At 52.6% G+C, this 24,174-nt stretch overlaps 1 protein-coding gene across 1 annotated transcript in view; it reads right to left on the minus strand.

Moving 5' to 3' along the window:
- The window catches only part of JPH3 (junctophilin 3), a 94,011-nt gene extending 70,174 nt beyond the window's left edge, over positions 1-23,837 (minus strand). The window contains exon 1 of the mRNA XM_059667120.1: positions 22,812-23,837. Coding sequence (XP_059523103.1) covers positions 22,812-23,193 — 382 coding nt within the window. The 5' untranslated portion in view covers positions 23,194-23,837. The remainder of the gene's footprint in view (positions 1-22,811) is intronic.
- Between the last annotated feature and the right edge of the window lie 337 nt (positions 23,838-24,174).

A 24,174-nucleotide genomic window follows, 5' to 3' on the forward strand; every position in this document is an offset into this window, starting at 1 on the left:
GTAAGGGGTAAACAGCACCTCACTTCTCTGTCAACCCTATGAGCTGGATGCCTTTGTTACTGTCCCCCAGACACAAACACACAGAGGGTGTCTAACAAAAGACCAAGAGCAAACATTGAGTGACAGAGCAGGCGGAGCAGGTTCCCTCCCACTCTCCCTGAGCTCCCATGCCATGTCACCCTGGCCCTGCACAAGGGGCCCAACTATGTCCTTGAGGAGCTGGGTGACCAGGACAAACCAAAGGTTCCATGTCAGTGAAAGGAGGGCAACCACTCAGCGACTTTATTCCTGAAACCCTGTGCCTCTGGAGACCCCTGGGTGGATTAGCTAACGCTAGGGAGGGTCAAAATGTGCACACAGGGCATGCGCTGGGCCCAGAGAAGGGTGACCAGCAAGGAGAAAGGACCTGGACATAGCTTCATGTCCTGAACAGGCAAATCCAGAGGCAGAAAGCAGACTGGCGGGGGCTGGGGCTGGGGGAATGGGAGTGACTGCTAGTGAGCACGGGGTTTCCTTTCGGGAAGATAAAAATGGTTTGGCGCTAGATAGAGGTAGAATTTGTACAGCACTGTGAATGTGTTAGATGCCACTGAACTGTCCACCTTGAAATGGTTAGTTTTACATGATGTAGATTTCATATCAATTTTTCAAAAAAGACATGATGATTAGTAACAGAGAAATGAAACATGGTAAAAAAAATATCTATAATAATAAAAGCGTAATATGCTAGTTAGACCAGACATCCTTCCAGATGTCCTTCCGGACGACCTTCTGGACAAAGCCGGGGCTGCGAGGGAAGCCCGGGTCCTGGGTGCGAGAGGGAAGCCGGTGCTGGCAGCCAGGGGAAGGAAGGCCTACTCTTGCAGGAATTTTGTGCATCGGGCCTCTAGTGTATATATAAATTCAAATTCTCAAAATGAGACAAAGAAGAGCTGATCAAGTTCTAGGGGGTCTTGAGAGCAGAGCCAGGGTCCTGGGCTTTAAAACACGCTCCTGTGGCCAAAGGGTCCTGCCGGGCAGTCCACCCAGAGGTGCTGGAGCTCTGGGAGAGCGGAGCCCGCAGCCTGGGGACTTGGGCTTATCCTCCTGCGTGATGGAGCTGACACCTGTGCCACACGTAGGTCCAATCCTGCAGCGCGCACATAAGGCGCTGGGCGGGAGGGGCGGCCGGGCCTGCCTGCCCAGAGTCTGCAGCCTTGTTGTATTTCCATTTTCGCCCCCCGTGGGAACATATCTCTGATTTCATAACTGACGTCAATAAGAAAATGGATTTAGTTATACAAAACACTCTCCAGATGAGCTCTGCTGGGACTGCCCTGGGCAGCCGGCCTCATGGCTCCACAGAAAGGGAGGCAAAGAGAGAGAATGCAGGCCAGCTCAGCCAGGAGATGGCTGCAGGAGCCGATCCCGCCCAAGGCAGGCTCCTGGGGCATCTGGGCCGGCCCTCGTGGGGCCTCCTCTCACGTTATCTTTCCCTCTTTCATTAAGGAGGGTGGGGAGGGAGCCCCCTATCGCCCAGAACACCAGCAAGACCTGGACAGAAGATCTGAGTGGACTCGAATGAGGAAACAAACCTCCCTAAACCTCGCCTGTCAAATGCCAACTGGAATGATCCAGACCGCGGGGAAGAGCAGAGGAGGCAAGACCACCAGTGGATCTCACACTAGAAAAGCACCAGCATCTCCCACCCCCACCAGGCATGTTAAACCCAAGTTTCCGACCCCACGGGGTGGTGCATGCGAACATCTGCATTCCTATTGCACTCCCAGGCGAGGCGACGCTGTGCTCCAGGGACCCCACTCTGAGTTCCACTCCAGCACCTGGCACAGCAGCACCTGGCTTGTGTGGGCATCGGTGTTGTTAGGTTCAGGAAACACCTGGGTCCGAATCTGAAAACCAGAGCCCTGGGCTAGAGCACGGCCTGTCCAGACTGAGATCCGGCCTCAACCCCAGCCCTAGCATATTGGGTAGCGTGGACGGTCAGCTGTAGCCAAGGTACCTGCATCTGCCTCGGGCCTGCGCCATGTCACACACACTCTTATTTTCCTCCTCTGCAGCCCCTACCCATCAGCTGACGTTCTGGAGCCTTCACCACAGGCCCAGAGAACCAGCCTCATGGAAAATGCAGCCCCACTATGTGCTGGCCTCTGGAGCGGCCTGGAGATGCCCGGCCAGATGAAATGGGCTCTGACCCTTGCAGCACCAGGCCCTTGGCACATGTGAGACTTGGCCATCAGAACCCCATGTTGAAGGGCATCCCCCTGAGGGTAACAGACGGCATTTACAAAGCTCCAGGCCCCCTTTTCACAGCTGGACCAACGCCCTTTGCCCCGCCTTCCTGTCTCATCTGTCCCAACGGTGGGCAGAGGGGGCGTTTGACCAGGGTGAGGATGTACCAAGCAGTACTTCATTCCTTCTTTTGCTTCACAGTTCAACCGGGAAGTGGTTTTCCCAGACACTGTGAGCACAAGTGTCAGAGTAAACTTTGTCCAGTTGGAAAGACCACCACAGCAACTTCCCCGCGCCAGGGCCACCCCCAGATCACCAGGCCAGCAGGGCTCTGAAATGACCGGTGAGGAAGCTACTGCTTCCCAAATGTCCCTGACGATAAGATGAAAGTCACCTGTTTATATATTTTTAAGAAGAGAGAGGGAGAGAAATACATATTCCCAGGCCCCAACTCTGACCTAATGAACCAGGATGGCCAGGGATGACCAGGGGACCTGTGACTGTCACAGCCCCCATAACTCTTCTCATCGGGGCATCCTGGGTGTTAGGGATGTGGAAAAGGAAGAGCAGGAGGTGAAGCGACTAGTTCAAGGTCACCCCGCTCAGGGGCAGCAGAGCCAGGGGAGCAGCACCATGGCACAGGTGGTGTCCAATGTTCTGGAACCTTCCTTAGTTTACACTGTATCCTGGACCTATCTCTACCTTTACTACGTCATTAATAATGGTTGCAACTAGTACAACATGTGAACGTGCCACAGTCCTAAAATTTACAAGCCAACCCTGTCCTGTGAATACTTAGGTAGTTCTCATTTTTGATAGCTAATCTTTGTACATAATGTTAAGTTATATCCTTGGATAAATTCCTAGAATGAAACTGCTTGGTCAAAAGGAAGATTTTTAAAAAGATTTTTGATACATTGCCCTCGGAAAAGACCACGTAAGAGTGATTATTTTCCCCACATCATCACCAACACCAGAAAGTGTCACTTTAAAAATCTGTTTTAGCTGGCTCTGAAGAATTACGGCCAGTGGAATTTGTCATGGGATGAACTATGTCCCCCCAAATCCATACGTTGGAATCCTAACCCCTGGTACCATAGGATGTACCCAAATTTGGAGATATGGTCTTTAAAGAGATGATCAAGATAAAATGAGGCTGTTAGGCAATGAGCACATGAAAAGATGCTCAACATCACTGATCACGAGGGAAATGCAAATCAAAACCACACCGAGTACCACCTCACACCCACCATAATGGCTGCCATCACAAACAAAAGCCAGAAACAGGTGCTGGAGAGGCTGTGGAGAAGCAGACACCCATGTATACCGCTGGTGGGAACATAAAATAGTTCACCCACCGTGGGAAAGCTGGCAGCTCCTCAAGAAATTAAACACAGAATTACCATATGATCCAGCAATTCCACTCTGGGCATATATCCCCCCAAAATGAAAGTAGGATCTCAAGGAGATATTTGCACACTCATTACTCACAACAGCCAAGAAGTGCAAGCAATCCATGTGTCCATGAAAGGATAAATGGATAAAACAAAGGTGTCCATCCATACAATGGACTATTTCTCAGCCTTAAAAAGAAAGAAATTCTGTCACACACTACAACACAAATGAATCAATCTTGAGAACATTATACTAGGAAAATAAGCCAGATACAAAGAGACAATTACTGTATGATTCCACTTATATGAGGTACTTAGAGTAGTACAGAGAGGAGGAAGATGGTGCCAGGGGTTGGGGGAAGGGAGATGGGGAATTATTATTTAACTAGGGGCCCGGTGCACGAAATTCGTGCACTGGGTGTGTGTGTGGGGGGGGAGTGTCCCTCAGCCCAGCCTGCCCCCTCTCACATACTGGGAGCCCTCAGGCGTTGACCCCCATCACCCTCCAATCGCAGGATCGGCCCCTTGCCCAGGCCTGACGCCTCTGACAGAGGTGTAAGGCCTGGGCAGGGGACCCTATTTCCCCCCATCACTGGTTCTGCCCCCAGCCCAGGCCTGATGCCTCTGGCCCAGCCCTGGGCAGGGGACCCCCAGACCCCTCCGATTGCTGGCTCTGCCCCTTGCCCAGGCCTGATGCCTCAGCCAGAGGCATAGACCCCCATCACCCTCTGATCACCTGATCGGCCCCTTGCCCAGGCCTGACACCTCCGCCAGAGGTGTCAGGCTTGGACAGGGGACCCCCATCTCCCCCCGATCACTGGCTCTGGCCCCCGCCCAGGCCTGAGGCCTCTGGCCCAGGAATCATGCCTGGGCAGGGGACCCCCATCTCCCTCTGATCGCTTGCTCCACCCTCCACCCAAGCCTGACACCTCTGACCCAGGCTTCAGGCCTGGGCAAGGGGACCATCATATCCCCCCAATCCCCGGCTCAGCCCCCCGCCCAGGCCTGATGCCTCGGCCAGAGGAGTTGACCCTCATCACCCTCCGATCACCAATCACCGGATCGGCCCCTTGACCAGGCCTGAGGCCTCCGGCAGAGGTGTCAGACCTGGGCAGGGGACCCCCAGCTCCCCACAGTTGCAGGCTCCGCCCCTGCCCAGGCCTAAAGCCTCTGGCTGAGGCGTCCGGCTCGGGCAGCGGGGACCCGCAGCTGCAGCGGCCCCGCGATCGTGGGCTCCGCTTTAGGCCCAGGCAAGGGACCCCTAGCTCCCGGGACTGCCAGCTTCGACCGTGCCCAGCTCCCATCGCTGGCTCCACCCCTACTTCCTGCTATCACTGGCCAGGGCGGCAAAGGCGCCTGATTCTCCGATCATGGCTGGGGGGCAGGGCAAAGGCGGCCCTGGGGCCGCCTTTGCCCTGCCCCCCAGCTCTTAGCTCCCTCCTGGGTTTCTGATCACTGTCAGTGGCAGGGGGCTTCTTCCTGCTTTCCCTTTCGCCTCCCTGCATTGTGCCTACATATGCAAATTAACCGCCATCTTGTTGGCAGTTAACTGCCAATCTTAGTTGGCAGTTAACTGCCAATCATAGTTGGCAGTTAATTTGCATATAGCCCTGATTAGCCAATGAAAAGGGTATCGTCGTACGCCAATTACCATTTTTCTCTTTTATTAGTGTAGATGGGCACAGAGTTTCAGTTTTACAAGATGAAAAGCTTTCTGGAGATGGGTGGGTGATGGCTGCACAACATTCTGAATGTATTTAAAAACAGTTAAGCCCTGCCCTAACCGGTTTGGCTCAGTGGATAGAGCGTGGGCCTGTGGACTAAAGGGTCCCGGGTTCGATTCCGGTCAAGGGCATGTACCTTGGTTGTGGGCACATCCCCAGTGGGGGGTGTGCAGGAGGCAGATGATCGATGTTTCTAACTCTCTCTTCCCTCTCCCTTCTTCTCTGTAAAAAATCAATAAAATATATTTAAAAAACAAACAAACAAACAAAAAAACAGTTAAGCCCTGGCTGCTGTGGCTCAGTAGTGGCTGGGGCTCGTGTGGGAGGCAACCAATCAATGTGTCTCTTTCACATCGATGTTTCTCTCTCTTTCCCCCTCTCTTCCCCTGCCTTATCCCTTACGACTCGCTTTAAAAAAATCAATGGAAAAATATCCTCGGGTGAGGATTTACATAAATAAATAAATAAATCAGCTAAGATAATAAATTTTATGTTATGTGTATTTACCACAATTTTAAAAAGAGACCATCAGGGCTCTGGCCAGTGTTTCCCAGTGGTTAGATCACCGGCCCATGCACGGAGGGGTTGCAGGTTGGATTCCCTGTCAAGGGCACGTACCTGGGTTGCAGGTTCAATCCCTGGCCCTGGTTGGGGCACATGCGAGAGGCAACCAATCAATGTGTCTCTCTCACGTCGATCTTTCTCTTTATCTCTCTCTCCCCCTCCTTCCCTTCCACTCTCTCTGAAAAGCAATAGAAAAAATATCCTTGAAAGAGGATTTTTTAAAAAAAGGAAAAGAGAGAGAGAGAGACCATTAGGGTGGGCCATACTTCAATAGGACTGATGTACCTATAAGAAGAGGAAGTGACACAGGGGCACGTGCACAGAGGGACAACCATGTGAAGAGGCAGTGAGAGGGCGGCCATCTGCGAGTCAAGGAGACAAGGCGAGAGGCCTCAGCAGAACCCAGCTCTGCCGGCACCTTGGTTTGGCCTTCCCACCTCCTGAACTGTGAGACAGTAAATGTCAGTTAAGACCCCAGAGTGATTTTCTGCGATGACAGCCCTGGAACACGATTACAGAACTCTCAGCCTCTATTCAGGCGATGTACCTATATAAGCACAAAGTAAAAGTTAGGAGGACAAACCAAGAGAAAGAATGAAAAGTCATGTCTCCAAGAACATATAAGCAATACATTTTAAATGAGAGCCTTCTCCCCACCTCTAGGACACAGGAGAAACATTTCTGGAGAAATAGAACCAGAAGAGCATGCCCCGGGGGACACCAGGCAGAGAGGAGGGTGGGGTGAGGCATGGGCCGGACACAGGACGATTAGAGGGAAGTCATTCTGCACTGAGACCCTGCCTGCTTCCCCGGCCAGTTCGGCTGGAATTAACACCCGGTATGAGAGGAGAGCTGCTCTGAAGACTGAACCAGGCCAGCAGTGAAGGCTTCCACACCCAGAACTTCCAATCAGCTTTTTGGTACCTTACATAAGTAAATGAACAGCCAAGGGTCATCAGACATTTGGAAAAAGCCTCCGACAGAGAAGACAGACACCAAAACATACAAATAAATGGGAAAAGAATTTGTAGGAATCATGGAAAATGCAAAGTGTGGAAGAAGACATCAGAGAAGCCGGAAATTGTATCTTCAAATCAAACACTGCATCCATAAAATGAGAATCAAATGCAATAAAAACGGAAACACGGGAGAAGAAGAAGAGCCCCTGGAAACTGAAAGCATGATGGCTAAACAATTTTGGTCAATGAGCTGGAAGCTAAGTTCAACAAAATCTTTCAATAAACTGGAACAAAGAAGTGAGCAAAGTAGTAAGAAATAGTGAGATCAGAATCACCCAGAAGGCCCCAAATCTAGTGGAACCTCGGTTCTTGAACTTAATTCGTTCCGGAAGGCTGTTTGAAAACCCAGTCATTTTTTTCCCATTAGAAACAATGTAAATTGAATTAATCTGTTCCAGACCCACAAATGATTCCCTGTTTTAGCCTTGCTTGTATACAGTACATGTCTAATGTACTATTAAATCTATAAACACTTTAAAACAAAAAGGACATGAAATGTATAGTAAAAATGAAAATTCAATAGTAATAAGCAGCAATAAAAGTAAAAAAAAAAACCATGACACTATTCACAGCACAATTTCCTAAGATGTTAACAACATGAGGTTTAGTGGTAAACTGACTCATACTTGCACATTCTCCCCTTTGTTGCCTGAGAGACACGTGACTGATCATACAGGTATCAGCGCGAAAGGGTTGAAAACCAAGTTGTTCAAGGTGGGAGATGTTCAAAACCGAGGTTTGACTGTATTGGGAGTTCCAGAGACCAATGAAGGAAAATCACCAAAGGAATAACACAGGGAAGTGCTCCAGAACGCAGGATGTGAGTGTCCAGGCTGAAGGGGATCACAGACACCTTGCGTGAGAACGGAAAATGACTCATACTGAGACATGGCATTATGACATTTCAGAACTCCAGTGAGCAAAGATCCCAAATGCTTCCGGAGAAAAAAACAGACTGCATGCGAAGGACCGAGAATCAGAATGGCATGAGGCTTCTCAACAGCAACACCCAAACCTAGAAGTCAGTGGGGAACTGCCCCATCCCCACCACCGAATTCTGAACAAAAGTAATTATTAATCTAGAATTCTATACACAATCCATTTATCTATCAAGTTATCACGCCACCAAAACTGTATCTTCCATGCATCCTTTCTCAGAAAGCTACGATAGGATGCACTCCACCGAAAATGAGGGAGTCAACCAAGGAGGAGGAAGACACAGGGAAGGTCCAACACAGGAGAGGTGAAGGAAATTCCCAGGAAGAAGAGCGATTAGTGCAAATGGAGCTACATATATGTACATATCCCCATATATATATATATATACTAGAGGCTTGGTGCACAAATTCATGCCCAGGTGGGGTCCAGCTGGCCTGCCTGATGGGAGCGATTGGGGGCAAGGGGGTAGAGGTGGGGGGAAAGCCGGGGGGAGGGGCCATGGGAGGTTGGCTGGCCAGCCCCGCCCCCATCAGGCCGGTTGGCCAGCTGCAGTGTGTGTCATAGTGACTGGTCATTCCAGTGCTTGGCTTTTATATATAGAGATATGACTTCCAGAAAGCAATAAATGAAAATATACAAATATATAAAAAATAGGTGTACACGCATGTATATATTATTTGTAGAGAATCTGGTGGGTTTGTTCATGTGAGAAGCTGCATTGTATTTTCCTGAGCATTTGGAAAGAAATAACCAGTAATTTAAAGAAAACTCTGCAATTGCAAAAATGAGGCAATTACTAATTAAAATTGTGCATGAAACGTGTATAGAATCAGAGTGCATTCCTTGGCTCAATAATAAGAAATACTTACATTAGTCTTTTAATAATGAAAAAATTGACTATGGTTAACCAAAAATTATGACAAAGTACTGGAATGGTTAGGGAAGGTAAAAAGAAGAGTATTCTAAAAGACTGAAAATCTTCATCTACCATAGTAGGAAGTCAATAGATGATGGCTAGAAGTGAGAATGAACCAAGAAAGCAGTAAGAGCACATATGTAGCAACTTGGAGGTAAGTCTCTGAAGATGCAGCTGAAAGAGTTAGAAGCTGTAAGTTCAGGGCCGCAGCAGATGGAGGGGCCAGGGTCCTGCTGATTTTTGTTCTAAGCCAGCGGTTCTCAACCTGTGGGTCGCCACCCCTTTGGGGGTCAAATGACCCTTTCACAGGGGTCGCCTAAGACCATCGGAAAACACATATATAATTACATATTGTTTTTGTGATTAATCACTATGGTTTAATTATGTTCCATTTGTAACAATGAAATTGGGGTCACCACAACATGAGGAACTATATTAAAGGGTCGCGGCATTAGGAAGGTTGAGAACCACTGTTCTAAGCACTACTTTGGTTTCAGCACTAACTGACATCTTAAACTATGGGCACACCGTATCTTTTAAAGATTAAACATTGTCAAGGGGGCTGGGCGGAAAGATACCTTTATGAGGAAGTTCTCACAATGGTGATACTACCCTCATTTTTCCAGCTTCAGACACCAAGGCTCAGAGAGGATTTGTGCCTCCTGGGGGTGGGGATCTGACTCCCGCACAAAGCCCTGAGGAAATGGCCTGGTGGACACCCAGCTCATATATTTAAATGGCTGGTGGGGGAAAACAGAAAGAGGGGGAGAGGTGGCAGGGCAGTGGGCTCCTGGGAGAAGGCTCCCTGAGAAGGCCTCAGACTCATGCAGACCAGAGGCAGGAAAGTGCCTGAGCGAGGCCACTCGAGGCCACATGCATCTAAAGCAGACTAGCCGGGAAGCAACCCCGGAGTCAGCAGCCCCGGGCTTCCTTGGCCTCGGAGAGGGGTACAGAGGTCTCTGCCCCTCCTAACAGACATCACAGCTGCCCTGTCCACCCTCTACTTTCTGTAAATGCCAAAAGCCTCTGTTTAATAACAACCCTCCTCCTCGCCCAGGTCCCTTGGGGGGCCCTCACAGGGTATTTCTCAGAAAGCTGGCTCAGTAGACTATGGCCCCATAGCTGGGGTGTATTTCCAAGCTGTGCCCCAAACCTCTACAGAGAACCCCTGAAACCTTCCCAGTGGACCCCAGTGGCCGATGCAGAGGAGAAGGATGGGCTCAGGGCTCCTCACAGGACACAGAGGTGAAGCATCAGTTTCACATATGGCATTTGCTCCCAAGGGCAGGGTTGGTACAAGGACCCCCAGCCTGGGGTGGTTACAATTGGGGGGCCATCTGGAGAGAAATTAAGCTTTATTTTTTTCACTAACCTCTACCTGAGATGTAGACAGGCAGCAAACCACTGTGGTGTCACCAATAGAAATGGCACGTCCTGTGAGAGTGACTGCAAACAGCCCAAGATAACGTTACGTCCAGGCCTGTCGAGGCCAGAGCAGGGCCGGAGAGCTCAGATGATCTCACACCCACCCTTCCGGACACCAGGGCGGCCAGCCAAGGGTGGAGGGGGCCAAGGACACACAGTGCCCACAGTCCATGCCCGCCTCTGTGGCCCCGTGAATGCCAGTCCAAGCTTGCGCTGGCCTGGGGAAGGGACATCCAGTACTGTGCCTTCATGCCCCAGGATGCTGCTGCCAGAGCAGAGGGAACACTGAGGGCTCTACAGGTGGGTTCTGGTAAACAGACTGGAGACCCTGACCCTTTCGGGGGTCCCCCTATCCCTGACCCCCCCTAGTTCCTCTGTCAGGTCCCAGCCCCCAGTCCCTCAGGGAACCTGGCCAGACCCCATCCCAGTCACACTGGCTGGCACAAAGCACTCCTCCAGGCACCTGTCAGTGCTGGTTGCACAGGCAGCAGGCTGGGTCTCCCAGGCTGACAGCCCTTGAGGGAGGGCCTGTGCCTGTGCTCTGCTGCCCTCCAAGGGCCCCAGCCCCTGGGTGGTCGTGGGGCCCAGGGTCAGCTGGAGACCACTAAGGGTCTGATGCACCAGTGCTCAGCCCACCGCCTCTGATTCCCACAAGCTCAGAGTCAGCCAATCCCCTGCCCAGCTTGCCCAGAAGGCAATACTGATGAGCTTTAGCCCGAAACCCCCCACACTCCAGGGACCCAGTTTCTAGTTAATGCTCTTCACTGTCCTGAGGGGCAGGCACAGGACTGGAAACCGAGGCAGGGCGGGGCACTGCAAGGGCCTGGGCGCTCTGCCCCCACTGGCCCCTGCTCTGTACTGGGGACTATGTGGCCTCGAGGGTGATGCCTCCTCCTGTGCAACAGGGCGCCCTGCCGCAGCGGGATAATCATCATCGGTGCCCTGTCCCTGCAGCAGGAGCCATTCATCCTCCCTCTCCCCTCCCGGCCTCCCCCTCTTTACCACCCTCCCATCTTCCTGTCTCTGCATCCTCTTCTTCCCTCCCCTTCCCTCCCCTTCCCTCTCCTTCCCTTCCTCTCTTTTCTCTTCCCTCTCTCCTGTCTGTCCCTCCCTCCTTCCCTCCCATCTGTCTCTCTCTCATCTGTCTCTCTCCCTCTGTGTCTCTCCCCTCCCGCTCCCACTGTCTCTCTACTAACGTCCTCCCGGGCTCGCACATTGCTGCTTTTCCTCCTCTGGCTCAGGTCTCCAGCTAATAGGACACTGTGCCTGTGCGCACCTCATGGTCACTGTCACCACAGCCGCCTCCGCCTGAGAAAACCCTGACCTCTGCTATGGTTCCGCCACACTCTCTTGAGGACACACACACACACACACACACACACACACTTCCTCCAAATTGGGCCCAGCACCGTGAATGCTGCCACTCAGCCTCCACGCAGGGAGCTCGAGTCCCCACTCTGTCTGTGGGATGCTGGACTGAGGGAGACACCCAGCTGGGCTGTGGGCTGGGGCCTTCATCCCCAGTGTTTATCTTCTAGTCTTGTTTCTCCTAACAGTCGAGTTGGTTCTGTGCAGATCCAAAGGGTCAGGCCACGGCCTCCACTGCCCAGGAGGGTGTGGCCCCTTCTGCTCTGGCACAGCCCAAATCACGCTGGTTCCTAGGTGGCCTGCTCCCTCTGCCCCCGGGCACTTTCTCATGCTTCTCCTGGAGCATCTGTGGTGCCCCAGCCGCAGGTCCCCGTGGGAAAGTCACCTCCAGAGGCTTCTCTCAGACACCCCAGGTGCCAGCCCGGTCTCTGTTGGCCTGGCCCAGCCCTCCTTCCCATCAGCATCAAAACTCAGGAGCTGTGTCCCCCACAGAGCCCTGGCGCTATGTATTCACTGCCTTTCCTGGAGCCAGCTCATTGCCTGGCACACAGTTGATGCTCAATAAATACCCCTGTGGGTCCCACCCTCCCTGAAGACATCACAGCTATTCTCTCCCAGCTGGGAAAGGAGACCATACATGCCCCCACCAAAGCCCCTGCAGTGAGGACAGAGTCACCTGACCTCCCGGCCAGTGGGCAGTGGTCCAGATTCTATTAAGCTGACACTTCCTGAGCACCTACTGTGTGCCTGGCATCGTGCCAGGAACTCTATGGGCAAGAGAAAGGCATCCACACAGTTTACTTCAGGGAATCCAGCATCCGTTAGGGGAGACCACATGCAAACAGGCATTGTGTGTCGGGGGAAGGGAGGTCAGGAGTAGGGGCTGGAGTCTAAGTCACTGTGGGATCTGCAAATATATATACATATATATACATATACATACATACATACACACACACACACACACACACACACACATATACATCCTTACAACTCAAAAATAAAAAGACAAATAACCCAATTTTAAAGTGGGCATGGATCTGAACAAACATTTCTCCTAAGACATACAAATGGCCAATAAGCAGATGAAAAGATGCTTAACATCATTAGCTATTAGGGAAATGCAAATGGAAACCATGGTGAGATACCACTTCACACCCACCAGGACGGCCATAATAAAAAAGACATGATAATAGGTGTTGGGAAGGATGTGGAGTATATGGAATCCTTGAACACGCCATTGATGGGAATGTAAAATGGTGCTGCCGCCCTGGAAAACAGCTCCTCAAAAAGGTGAAACATAGGACCCCGCACTTCCATTTGTAGGTATCTATCTACCCAAGAGAATGGAAAACATATATCCACACAAAAACTTGCACAAGAATATTCATGACAGCACTATTCACAATAGCCCAAAGGTGGAACCAACCCGAATGTCCATCAACTGATGAATAGGTAAATAAAATGTGGTCCATCCACACAATGGAACATTATTCAGTCTTAAAAAGGAATGGCGTTCTGCTACATGTGACGTGGATAAACCTTGAAAATCTTATGTTAAATGAAAAAAATCACATGTAATCTGATTCCATTTGTACAAAATACCCAGAATAGGAAAACCCATAGAGACAGTAAATTAGTGGTTGTCAAGGAGGTGACTACAATAGGGGAAGCTTGGTGGAAGATACAGGGGATCTCTCTGTATTACTTCTCACAATGCATGCAAATCTACAATCATCTCAGAACAAAAAGGGTTAATTACAAAACCACAAACACCAGACAGTGTTGCTGCCCTTCTCTGACATCCGAACAAAATCCAAAGTCCCTCCCGAGGCCGGGAAGTTCTCTGAGCTCAGAGCCCCCAACCCTCCCCTCAGTCTGCTGCAGCCGCATGCCTCTTCCTTTGGTTCTTGGAACAACCCAAGCTTGTTCGGCCTCTGAGCCTTTGCACATGCTGTTCTCCCTCCCTCACGCTCTTTCTCCCACGCCCCACACATCCTCCAGCTTCCCACTGATATGTCATGCATCATTCATTGTCCAACTGTGACTTCCAGAGCTCCCCTCCTCCCCTGCTGTAGGTCCTGTGGCCACACCAGGGCCCCAGTGAGCAGCCCTGCAGACCGGGTCCCTGCCCTCTAGGAGCTTCTAGTCACAGAAGCCACTAGTTACAGTACACAGGAGCATGTGCAATAATGGAGGGCCCTGAGGCACTGCAGAGGCCAGAGGAGGGGTGCCCTACACCTGGCAAACCCACCCATTAGCCCACACCATCCTCACCAAAGTGCATTTCCACTATTGCTCCCCCACCCCAAACGACCCACAAGCAGCTAGGCCCTAGCTGCTAGGGCCTAGGCCTCTGAACTGATCAGTGAACAACCAAATGGCCGGGGGCGGGGCCACAGAAAGGTTATGCACAAAAGTTGGCTGGACAGTCCCTAAGCTGACAGCGGGGTACCAGCTCCTGGCCCCTTGGTTTTGCTTTTACAACTAGCCTCCAAGTAAGATGAGGGTGTGATGCCTGCCTACCAGGTAGGCCCCTCCTGGTATTCCTGAGCGGGGCCTCCTGCCTCCCTTAGTTCCTGAAACCCGCCCCATTGAAAAGCCCTCCTGGGCCTCCCTACAGTCAAACTGCCACCCACTATACCTAGAAATGCCTCACATCCTTTCTAGGGGTCCTCACCCTGAGGCACAGGCTGACTGGGAGGGGCACAGGTGCTTCTCAAGGCCTGTACTTGGGACCCCCTGCATCAGATGGCCCAGGCGTGTGACCCTGCTATAGACTCCTGAGCTCTCTTCTGGGAGCCTGTCCTGGGGCCCGGGGCAGGTGATTCAAACTGGCGACCACATATGGCTGAGTTCCAGCATCTCCCGCTGCCCCTTCCTGGCCTTTGCTTTGATTCCACGGGCCTGCAGGGTTCTGCTGGCTCCGCCCTCCTCCCATCTCCCACTCGCTATGCTCAATGAGACCCATCTCTGCACATTTAGGCATGTGTGGAGACGGGAAGGGTTCTTATCCTGGGGTCCATGGATAAGTCCCAGGGAGTCTGTAAACCCCACAAGTGTCCACAAACATTGCATGTGTGCAAGGACATGCGTGTGTCCTGGGAAGGGACCCACAGCTTCGTCACACTCTCAGAAGGGCCGGGAAGAACACGCACGTTTATGAACTGCTGGGTAGCGGCCCACTGAAGGCCAGGTTTAAGAAGACCGTGGTGTCACCTTCCCAGCCTCTCCTCTACTTTAGACCCTGGGCTCCTCTCTGGGCCTCTCAGGTTCCCCATCTGTAAAGCAAGGAAGTGGCTGAAATAATTGCTCCATCACTGGGTGCTAGAGACAGTTCTGGGGCCAGTCGAGCCCCAACGCCCACAAATGACCTCATCAAGCCACATAACCCTGTGAGCCTCACTCTTTTCGTCTCTTAATGGGAGCACATGGCTTATCTCAAAGCACTGCTTTAAGGAATAAAAGAGATAACATTTATGGTAAAGTGCACAGCCCAGTACTCAGAACAAAGGAGACATTTAAAAACTGCATCCTTCTTTCATAGGACTCTCCCTGGCTTCCTGGTGACTCTGGGTTTCACTTATGTGCTTTGGAGCACGGTCAAAGCGAAGTCTGCCAGCCACTGCAGTGAGCTGAATAGTGGCCCGCCCCCCTCCCAAGCGACACTTACATCTGGATGGGTACCCGGATGGGCCCTGATTTGTGAAAAGGTCTTTGCAGATGCAGGAAAATTTAAAGAACTTGAGATGAGATCATCTAGGGTTTGGCTGGGCCCTAAATCCAATGGCAGGTGTCCTGGTAAGAAAGGAAGACGAGAAGGCACAGGCACAGGGGAGAAGACCACGTGTTCACAGAGGCAGACATAGGAGGGCTCTTCCTGACTGTACTCTAGGTGTTGTGCTCAGAAGCTTCCCAGTCTCTTTCAGTTTTTTAATGAAGCAAAGTAGTTTCATGAGCCACATGACCCAGAGTTTGAAAACCTCTGCCTAGAGCAGCGACTCTTGGCCCTGCCTGTCCTTATCACATACGAAGGCTGGGTGCCACCCTCCAAGATCCTGGCTGAGTGGGATTGGAGGGAACCCCAGATGCATCCCAGGGATTCCCATATGCAGCTGAAGATGCTTTGGAAGAGAGGCCCTCGACCTGAGCTGCACACTAGAGCCGCCTGGACAATTTACAAAAGAACCCCACTGCCAGGCTGCATGCAGGCCACCTCAGTCAGCCCAGGCTTCAGCATCTTCCGGAGCACCCAGATGGCTTCATGCATAGCCATAGTTGGCGCTCGTGTGCTAGAGCAGTGCTTCCCACACTTGAACCTCCCGGACATCTCCCAAACACTCAGATTCTAACCCTGGAGATCTGCATTAGGGCCTGAGATTCTGCATTTGTAACTGTCTCTCAGGGGACCATCTTGGTGGGGCCCCGGACCAGCATCTTCAGCATCAATTGAAACTTGTAAGAAATGTAAATTCCTGGGCAAGAGATCTCAGGCCCAAAAATTCAGGGTGGGGTCAGCCATCTGTTGAACCTGCCCTCCAGGCGATCCTGATATACACACAAGTTTGGAGAGTGCTGGCCTGGTGACAGACAGTGGCAAGCCAACACCCTGCCCAACTCCTGTGTTCCTACAGCAGCACAAACAGACCCTTGATTTTTGGGCACCTCCAAAAGCACCAGGGGGCCCTCCCTGGGTCCCAATGAAAACCGGTGACATTCCTGGGAAGGTGGGAGATAGCATATGTTGAGAGGGAAAAAGTGTTATGATTCCACCATAGAGATGAGAACACTGAGGCTGAGAGAGGACAAGCCTTCTTCAAAGTCAGCAACTTCAGTATAGGAGCAACAGCTGCCCTGCCCACCCTTCCAGTCTCAACTCAAGGGTCCCCTCCCCTGCTCATCTTTGCTAGCACTTTGCAATGAACGCTTCTCATTAAATAGTGCTCCAAAATGACTTCTGGTCGTGACTGGTTTGCAGCATTAGAACATTATCACTCTATCATTCACTGTATTCAACACCATCCATCGTATTCAGGTGAAACATTAGCAAAGACTTATGAGCAATGGCAGAGCCAATAACAAACAAAGTTGACCAAGGACTTATAATAGTGATACTTTAAAGAGAGTTTTAAATTTTCCCTTTAACGGTCTATGTCCAGTTCTAAGTTCTTGCAATGAGATGGACATACGAAACGATGACGGTGAATGAAATTATCAAATACTACTGCATTTCCCAGTTCATTCATTCCACAAATATTTACTGAGTGGCCACTGTATGCTGGCACTGTTTTCATCCCTGGAAGTTTACTTGTGCTCCACCAGCACTGTCCAAGAGGACTTCCCATGATAACGGGAATGCTCTACCTCAGCACTGTCCAGTATGTACCATCACTAGTCACATGTGGCTAGTGAGCACTTGAAATGTGACCAGTGTGGCTGAGGCACTGAAATGTATACATTTTATTTCATTTTAACTCATTTAAATTCAAATAGTCACACGTGGCCAGTGGCCACTGGATTGGGCAGGGATGGTCTACATGCCTACTCCAGTGATACCGATTTAATGAGAACAGTGGTAAAAGAGCTTTCACTGGCTCTTACCGACAGGATCACTCCTTTGCCTGCTTTTGGTTGTACACTTATAAGCCCTGCACGCTCTATGGAAACTGAGCACATACAACCTGAAGCAGAAGTCAACCTCAGACTTTAGAGTGACTTCTACAAGTCTCACTCAAGAACCCACCCCAAACCCACCTACACCAGCTGGGAGAGGCTCTCCCAGTGCAGCAGGAAACACCAGGAAGGCACTCAACTTTTTTAGAAAAGACTGACAGGATTGGGGTGAAAAATAGGCAAACACCCCCAGTGGTGGTGTTTCTTGGAGTAAGGAACCCACTCCATGACAGAACACGAGCAGACAGACTTCTGATAGCCGAGTGTGCGGGAGGGGTGGGAGCCAGGCGGTCCCTGGCCAGGAGAGGAGGTTTGGCTGGGCGAGGAGGCCTGGAGAGAATTAGAGCAAAGCCAGCCGCCCAGGCAGTGTGTGTGGGGAGCTCTCCACGGTGCTGAAGAGCCTCCTCGCTCCTAAATGAAGACAAGAGAGCCAGCCCCTTGGTCTAAACCATGGAGCCAGCTTGTGGCAATGCCAGATCCCCACAGCGTTCACCTTCATCTACCATGTGGCTTCTCTTCTCACAAACCGGAAAACTACAAACTGAGGGAGTGGCTGATCCGAGAGGGGATGGACCACTGTCGAAAATGAAAACAAACATTACTCTTTTTCGAGTGCTCACAACTCTAAACATCTTGTCATTTAAGGGCATAACGAGTTGTATATACCAAATGACCAGCTCAGCGTTGGTAGCTAGTTATCTGTAGAGTAGTGGAGGCCCGAGGGAAATTGAGGTAGCAAAGGAGTCTTGTAGAAAAACAGCAGAGGTTCTTGGCCCTCCCTCTACAGCCACTACCACCCTTTGTTTTTCTGGGGTCTCCCTCTCTCTAGCCAGATGGGCCCGCAGCCCCCTTTTGTCAGGTTAGCTGCGTTAACTGTTAACACCAGCCGGAGGCTACTCGCTGACTTTGGTGGAGTGGCTATTTTCGGAGGGTGCTGATCCTCGCTTCCTCACCAGCCCGTTCGGCTTCCTAATATAAAGCCCGTCAAATCGCTCCAGGGCTGTGCTGGGTGAGGGAGTCTTCAGTAACACTTCTTTCTCAGCTATTATTGGCAACAAAGAACTAGTTATTTGCTTTTCCCTTCTCATTTCACCTTCTCCCTCTCCAAAGTGGCTGAAAGAGAATTTCTGAGGAGATGCTTTTATCTCCCATAGCTGAGTGCTGGGTTCTTTTTCTTTCTGAAAGGAGTTCTGATGGCCCACTTCCACCTAACCTGGGCATTTGGGTTTTTTAAAAAAATTACTTTTGCCCTGGCCGGTTTGGCTCAGTGGCTAGAGCATCAGTCCCAGGTTGGATTCCGGTCTGGGGCATGTATCTTGGTTGCAGGTTTTCTGGCCCTGTTCTGGGTGCATGCAGGAGGCAACCAATCCATGTGTTTCTCTCACATCGATGTTTCTCTCTGTCTCTCCCTCTCCTTTCCACTTTCTCTAAAAATCAATGGAAAAATATCCTCAGGTGAGGATTAACCAAAAAAAAAAATTACTTTCACATATTCATGGCTAAGTACCAAAAACATGCCCAAAGGTTGTTTAGTTTGTTTGGATGAGGGGTTTTCCCCTTCCTATGGGCATTAACTGCATAAACGTATATTTAAAGTGGAAAGGACACATTCTGCTCCATCTGTAATCTGAGCCCTCCTCTAGGCCAGCGCTCTCCCTCTGGGATGGCTGCTTCTCAGGAGCAGGAATCGTAGGGGGTGGAGTACTTGGCCAGAGAACAAAGCTGGGCGGGTGCACGTGGCCGTGTTTTGGGGGACAGGATGGAAAACGTCTCTGGGTGACAGGTGTGCTGTGCGCCTGCGCGCGCAGGCGCCGGGAGATCTGAATTTTGACTGTGGGCGTGTGTGATTTGTGTGGGTGGAGGGATCTGGGCCGGTGAACGGAATCTGTGTATGAGGGGGAGAGGCCGGGTGTGTGAGATGACTCATATCTTTCAGGCTGTGGGAGGGTTTATTTGCAGGGGGTAACTTTTGGTCCCAGGGACCCCTATGTACACGGCACCCAGGAGGAAATATTTACCTGTGCAGCTTAGTGTAGGGGTCCAGCGAGTGGAGAAGAGGCAATGGGCCTGGTGGGACTGGAGGTGGGGGTCCAGGTGGGCGTGTCTGCGAAAGTGCACTTGCCTACAACTCTGGGCTGCTGCACCCAGAAGAGAAGAATGGATGTGGAGGAAGAGGGAAGAACAAGGAGGTAGTTTGAACCTGGCAGTTCAGAGAGAGGTGTTCCACACAAAAGCCAGGCTGTGGTATCGCCATCCTGAGCGTGAATCCGGGCGTGGCCCAATGCTCATCTGCCTTCCCTGAGCCCCCACTTCCCAATGCGGGAAATGGGAGGAACAGTCCTGGAGAGGTACAGAAATTAAGTGCTATAATTCACCCAAACACTCGCCTCATTCCCTGCACACAGTGAGTGTGAACTATTGCTATGTATTGTCCTTTTCAATATCATCATTGTCATGTCTGGCTATTTGTTCTGAAAAAATAATCATGACACGTGGCACTCACTGCATGTGAACTGTAATAATAAAATGGTGATAAATAATAATGAATGCTTACTAGTATACCTGTGAACAGCACCTCAATTAACCCCCACCTAATTTACAGGTGTTATCATCAGTCCTTTGAACAAGTGAAGAAACAGACGCTCAGGGAAGTCAAATAACTCGCCCAAGGTCACAGAGCAAAGGCACAGCTGGGATTCAAGCACAACAGCTGTAAACTCCACAGCATGTGCTCCTGCCACCCCACAGCCCCAGCCTCACGGTCTGTGTGGAGTCACCCAACACACTGTGGAAGCCGTTCAGCTCACTCCAATGAGCAACACCTGCCTTGCGCTCAGGGAGGATGAACCCGAAGGAGGCGGTGTTGGCAGAAGTGTCTCCAGCTGAAATGGATTCCACACCAATTCCAGCTAAATGTAGAATACATTTGCTGTTTGTGCATTATTCATGAAAATCACTGTTTTCCCAAGTCAGCACTGGGAGCTGGGCTGAAGTTTGGGAGCTTGCTGATGCCTGCCCAATATTCCCATCCTCTGTGCACAGGAAAAGTGGGACTGAGCCATTAATTTATTAAAGGCTCTGCCCACTCGGAAGGGAGACCCGTCACAGCCCACCAGCTGACCCTCGGGGGAAGGCACAGAAACCCACTGTTTTGTTCTGGCGGATTAAGATGCCCCACTTGGCTCTGCTTGCTTGATGGATTGCTCAAAGGTACACATTCTCCACTGTCACCTCCTTCCTAATGAGAAGTGGGGCCATGTTCCAGCAAAATGGCCCCAGATTCTGGGCTTGATTATCCCAGACCAGAAGAGTCAATTCCATTTTCTGCCATGCCACATCACAAACCACAAGGGAGCAGCTGGCCCTGGCGCCCTGCATTGGTATGCTGCCTCTGTTGGCATACAGGTGGTATGAGGAGGACAGATCAGGGTTCAGACCCTCAACTCTGCCACCATCTACCCTCATCTGTAAAATGGTCATGACCCCCTTCATCATGTGACACTCAAGCAAGAAGATGCAGCGGGGAAGGGCTTCAAGGAGCTGAACGCTGCTTAGCTGGTTGGATGGGGGATAGAGACCAAGGACATAAATCCAATAAAAGAAGCGTTTCTCACATCAACATGTCAGACCCTAAACTCATGGCCAGCCACGGAATCAGATCCTCTCTTCCCCCAGCAATCACAACTTAATTACCACCCTTCCTTCTAAAGTGGAAGCTCTATGAGGGCAACTTTTCTGTCTGCTTTGTTCACTGCTGTTTTCCCAGAGTCCAGAGCAACTGCTCAATGTAGGCACTCAGTAGGTAAGTGTTGAATGAAGGACAGAATTCCACAGGCCACTAAAGATGTCCAGGGAAGGTGGGCACACTGGGGTGCTAGACCTCCCCCCCAGATATTCTGGGGAGTTCCTAATTCCTCTCCTCCACATGCCTCCACCTGAGGCCCCCTGCCTAGGACCGTGAAGCCACTCTCCTGGCTCAGGCACATCTGGGAGCACCTCTGGAGGGACGGATCCGCAGAGCAGAGCAGCCTGGTAGCCCATGGGTGACAACTGCCCCTGGGCTCCCAAAGTGCCCAGCTGGGTGTGCTAGGCTGCTGGACCACCCGCATCTGCTACAGGGCCTCGCTGTGTGTACACACACACACACACACACACACACACACGACCTGGAACCCAGCAGGTCCGTCTGCTGGCCGGGCCCCCACACCCCAGGGTCAGAGAACTCTCCAACGTGATCAATGAAAACAACAACAGCACGGAAGAGGCCGCCTGGGACCAGGGCTGGGCACGGCTGTGACAGGCAGGAGCATTATATAATTAACTGCCCCCCACGCCTCCTCCCCTTTGAGGAATAATGAACCCTGCCTCTCAGTTGCATAAGCCAAAATAATAATTACTCTCCAGCCCTCTGTCACCCCTGGATGTGGCCAGGGAGCAGGTGTTGAACACTTGCTTCATGAGACTTGGAGGCAGCGAGAGGCAGGGAGAAGACCACACATACACTCATGATTTCCATGCCCACCAGAAGCACAGTCACCGCTGTGCCCCACTCCTTGCCTGAGCCTGAAAAATTACCTCGCCACTTCTGAAGATGAGCTCCCAGATTGGGGAGGAGGTGGGGTGGGGGGGCGGGGGCTGCATCTGGAGAGCAGGCTGGTTTGGGGTCTGGCTTCCAGGAACAGTAAATGCTCCACGCTTTTCAGATGCACCAAGGAGTGGATACCGGGGTGTCTGGGGCAGGGTGTAGCCGCAAGGCCCCCGGCACAGAAATCATCTTACAGCAGTGGTGGGCAGCTCCCTGGCTTCCTGCACCAGCTCAGCCCTGAATGTGGTGGCATCTTAGAATGAAGGCACAGAGCATTCCCTGAACTAATGGGGAAAATGATTCAGCCCCTGAACGGTGCGATTCCTGGGCTCTCACTAAGCAGATGGGCCTCCCTCCCTCCCTCCTGTCAGCAGCCTGCTCCGACAGTGCTAGCCCATGTCCAACCACCTAGAAGTTTATTGCCTTGTTGTGTTGGTTGGGGTTCCTGTCCCCCGCCTATAGCTCTCCCAATCGCTCTGTTTCCATTGGCTTGAGTTGATCAGGTCTGAGGAAGGCCCTCAGCACCGCAGGAAAACAAGAAGCAAAGCCGGGGCCTAACTCCAGGAGGCCCACACCAAGGGAGCTCTGTCAGCAAGGGGAGGGGGCCCTCTCCCAGCCCCTCTCCGCCCTCAGTGGGTCCCAGAGGAGGCCGTAGGCCCAAGCTGGCCTTTCCGCTTGTTTCTGGCCTGCTCTTGGATGATGCACAGACACTCTGCTCAACTCCGCAACTCCAGGGCCTGGCTCTGCTCCTGGAAAGCCCCCAACATCTTCAGCTGGCACAGGCGCGCTGTCCCCCACCAAGCAGTGGGGCAACCTGTAGCCAGGGCAGCTGGGCCTCCAGAGAACCCCAGGAAATGCCCAGGTGCCCATGGCCCCACTGGAGGGAGAAGCTCAACTTCCCCAGAGATAAACAGAAGAGGCAAGAGAAGGTCCCTCCTCCGCCCAACCCCAGCCCGCCCGCACCGGCGCACCTACCTCCATCTGAGTAGGTCTCGGTGCCGTAGCCGTCCTGCAGCCCGTTGCTCCAGGTCCCTTCGTACTTGGCCCCGTTGCCCGTGCACTCCCGCACCCCGTAGCGCCCCTTAAATCCGTGCGTCCACTCGCCCTTGTACACCCACTTCCCCTTGCTCTCCAGGCCGATGCCGTGGCGCTTGCCCTGCGCCCAAGTGCCCTGGTACGTGTTGCCGCTGGGCCAGGTGTAGACGCCCAGCACCTCGAAGCCGTGGCTCCACGAGCCGGTGTATTCGCCCTGGCCCTTGGGGCCGGTGCAGACGCCATGGCCGTGCGCCTTGCCGTCCTCCCAGCCTCCACAGTAGGACCCTCCATCGTCAAAATTAAACCTACCCCCACTGGACATGCATGTAATTCGGTTTGCAAATCCCGCAAACGGTGGGGGGAAAAATATAGGCGATCAACAAACCGGATTCTTGGTTGGCTGGCTGGTTTTGTTTTGCTATTTTTTTTTTTTTTTAAGGAAGAATGGAGAAAGCAAAAACACAGCAAGCAGATCCCGAGCGGCGGGCGGCCGCGGCGCCGGCTTCGGTGGAATTTAAGTCAATCGGGGGCGATTATTCATTTTTGAGCTGCGCCGCGGAGCCTGACCAGCGTCTCGCGCTCCCGCTGGAGACAGGACCGGAGGGGAGGAGGGAGGGGGAGGGGAGGGGAGGGGAGGGGAAGGAGGGGGCAGGAGCAGCAGCGCTGGTGCAAACGGCTCCACCTCAGCGCCTAGTGCCCCTCTGAGGCGAGCCCGCGGGGCTGGCCGCGCAGGCCGGCGCGGGGACAGAGGCTCAGGCTCGGGGCGCAGCCTTCCACCTGCGGCTGCCGCTCTGCGGGCGCCCGAGGGCGGCGGCGGGGCCCGCGGGCGGCGGCACGGGCGGCGGCGCGGGCGGCTGCACCATATTGGGGGCCGCGGGCCGGGCCGGGGCGGCGGCGGCGGCAGCAGCAATGCGGCGGGTCGGGCAGTGGCGGCGGCGTGCGCTGGGAGCCCGGCCTGCGCGCTCTGGCCGGCGCGGCGCGCGCCCGCACCCCGCCCGCGCGCCCCCGCCCTGGCCCCCAGTCCCTGGCGCGCCCGCGGCCTGAGAGGGGCGCTGCCGGGCGTGGCAGAGGGCGAGGGGCGCCGGCGGGGACCTCGGGCGTCCCGCCCTCACCCCCACCCGGCGCTCCCGCCCGCTAGGCTTCCCCCCTTGCCTGGGTCCGCCTGGAAAGAGGGGTCCAGCCAGGGCACCCCAGCCCCCACCTTTCCCGGCACTTGGATTTAAAGGGACAGGAACTGCGTAATGGGAAGGCGCCCAGCACCCAGAGCGCTTTCTACCCCTCCCGGGAGCCGCGGGTAAAGCCC

The sequence above is a fragment of the Myotis daubentonii genome, chromosome 15 (genome assembly GCF_963259705.1).
Source record: "Myotis daubentonii chromosome 15, mMyoDau2.1, whole genome shotgun sequence".
Classification (NCBI taxonomy): domain Eukaryota; kingdom Metazoa; phylum Chordata; class Mammalia; order Chiroptera; family Vespertilionidae; genus Myotis; species Myotis daubentonii.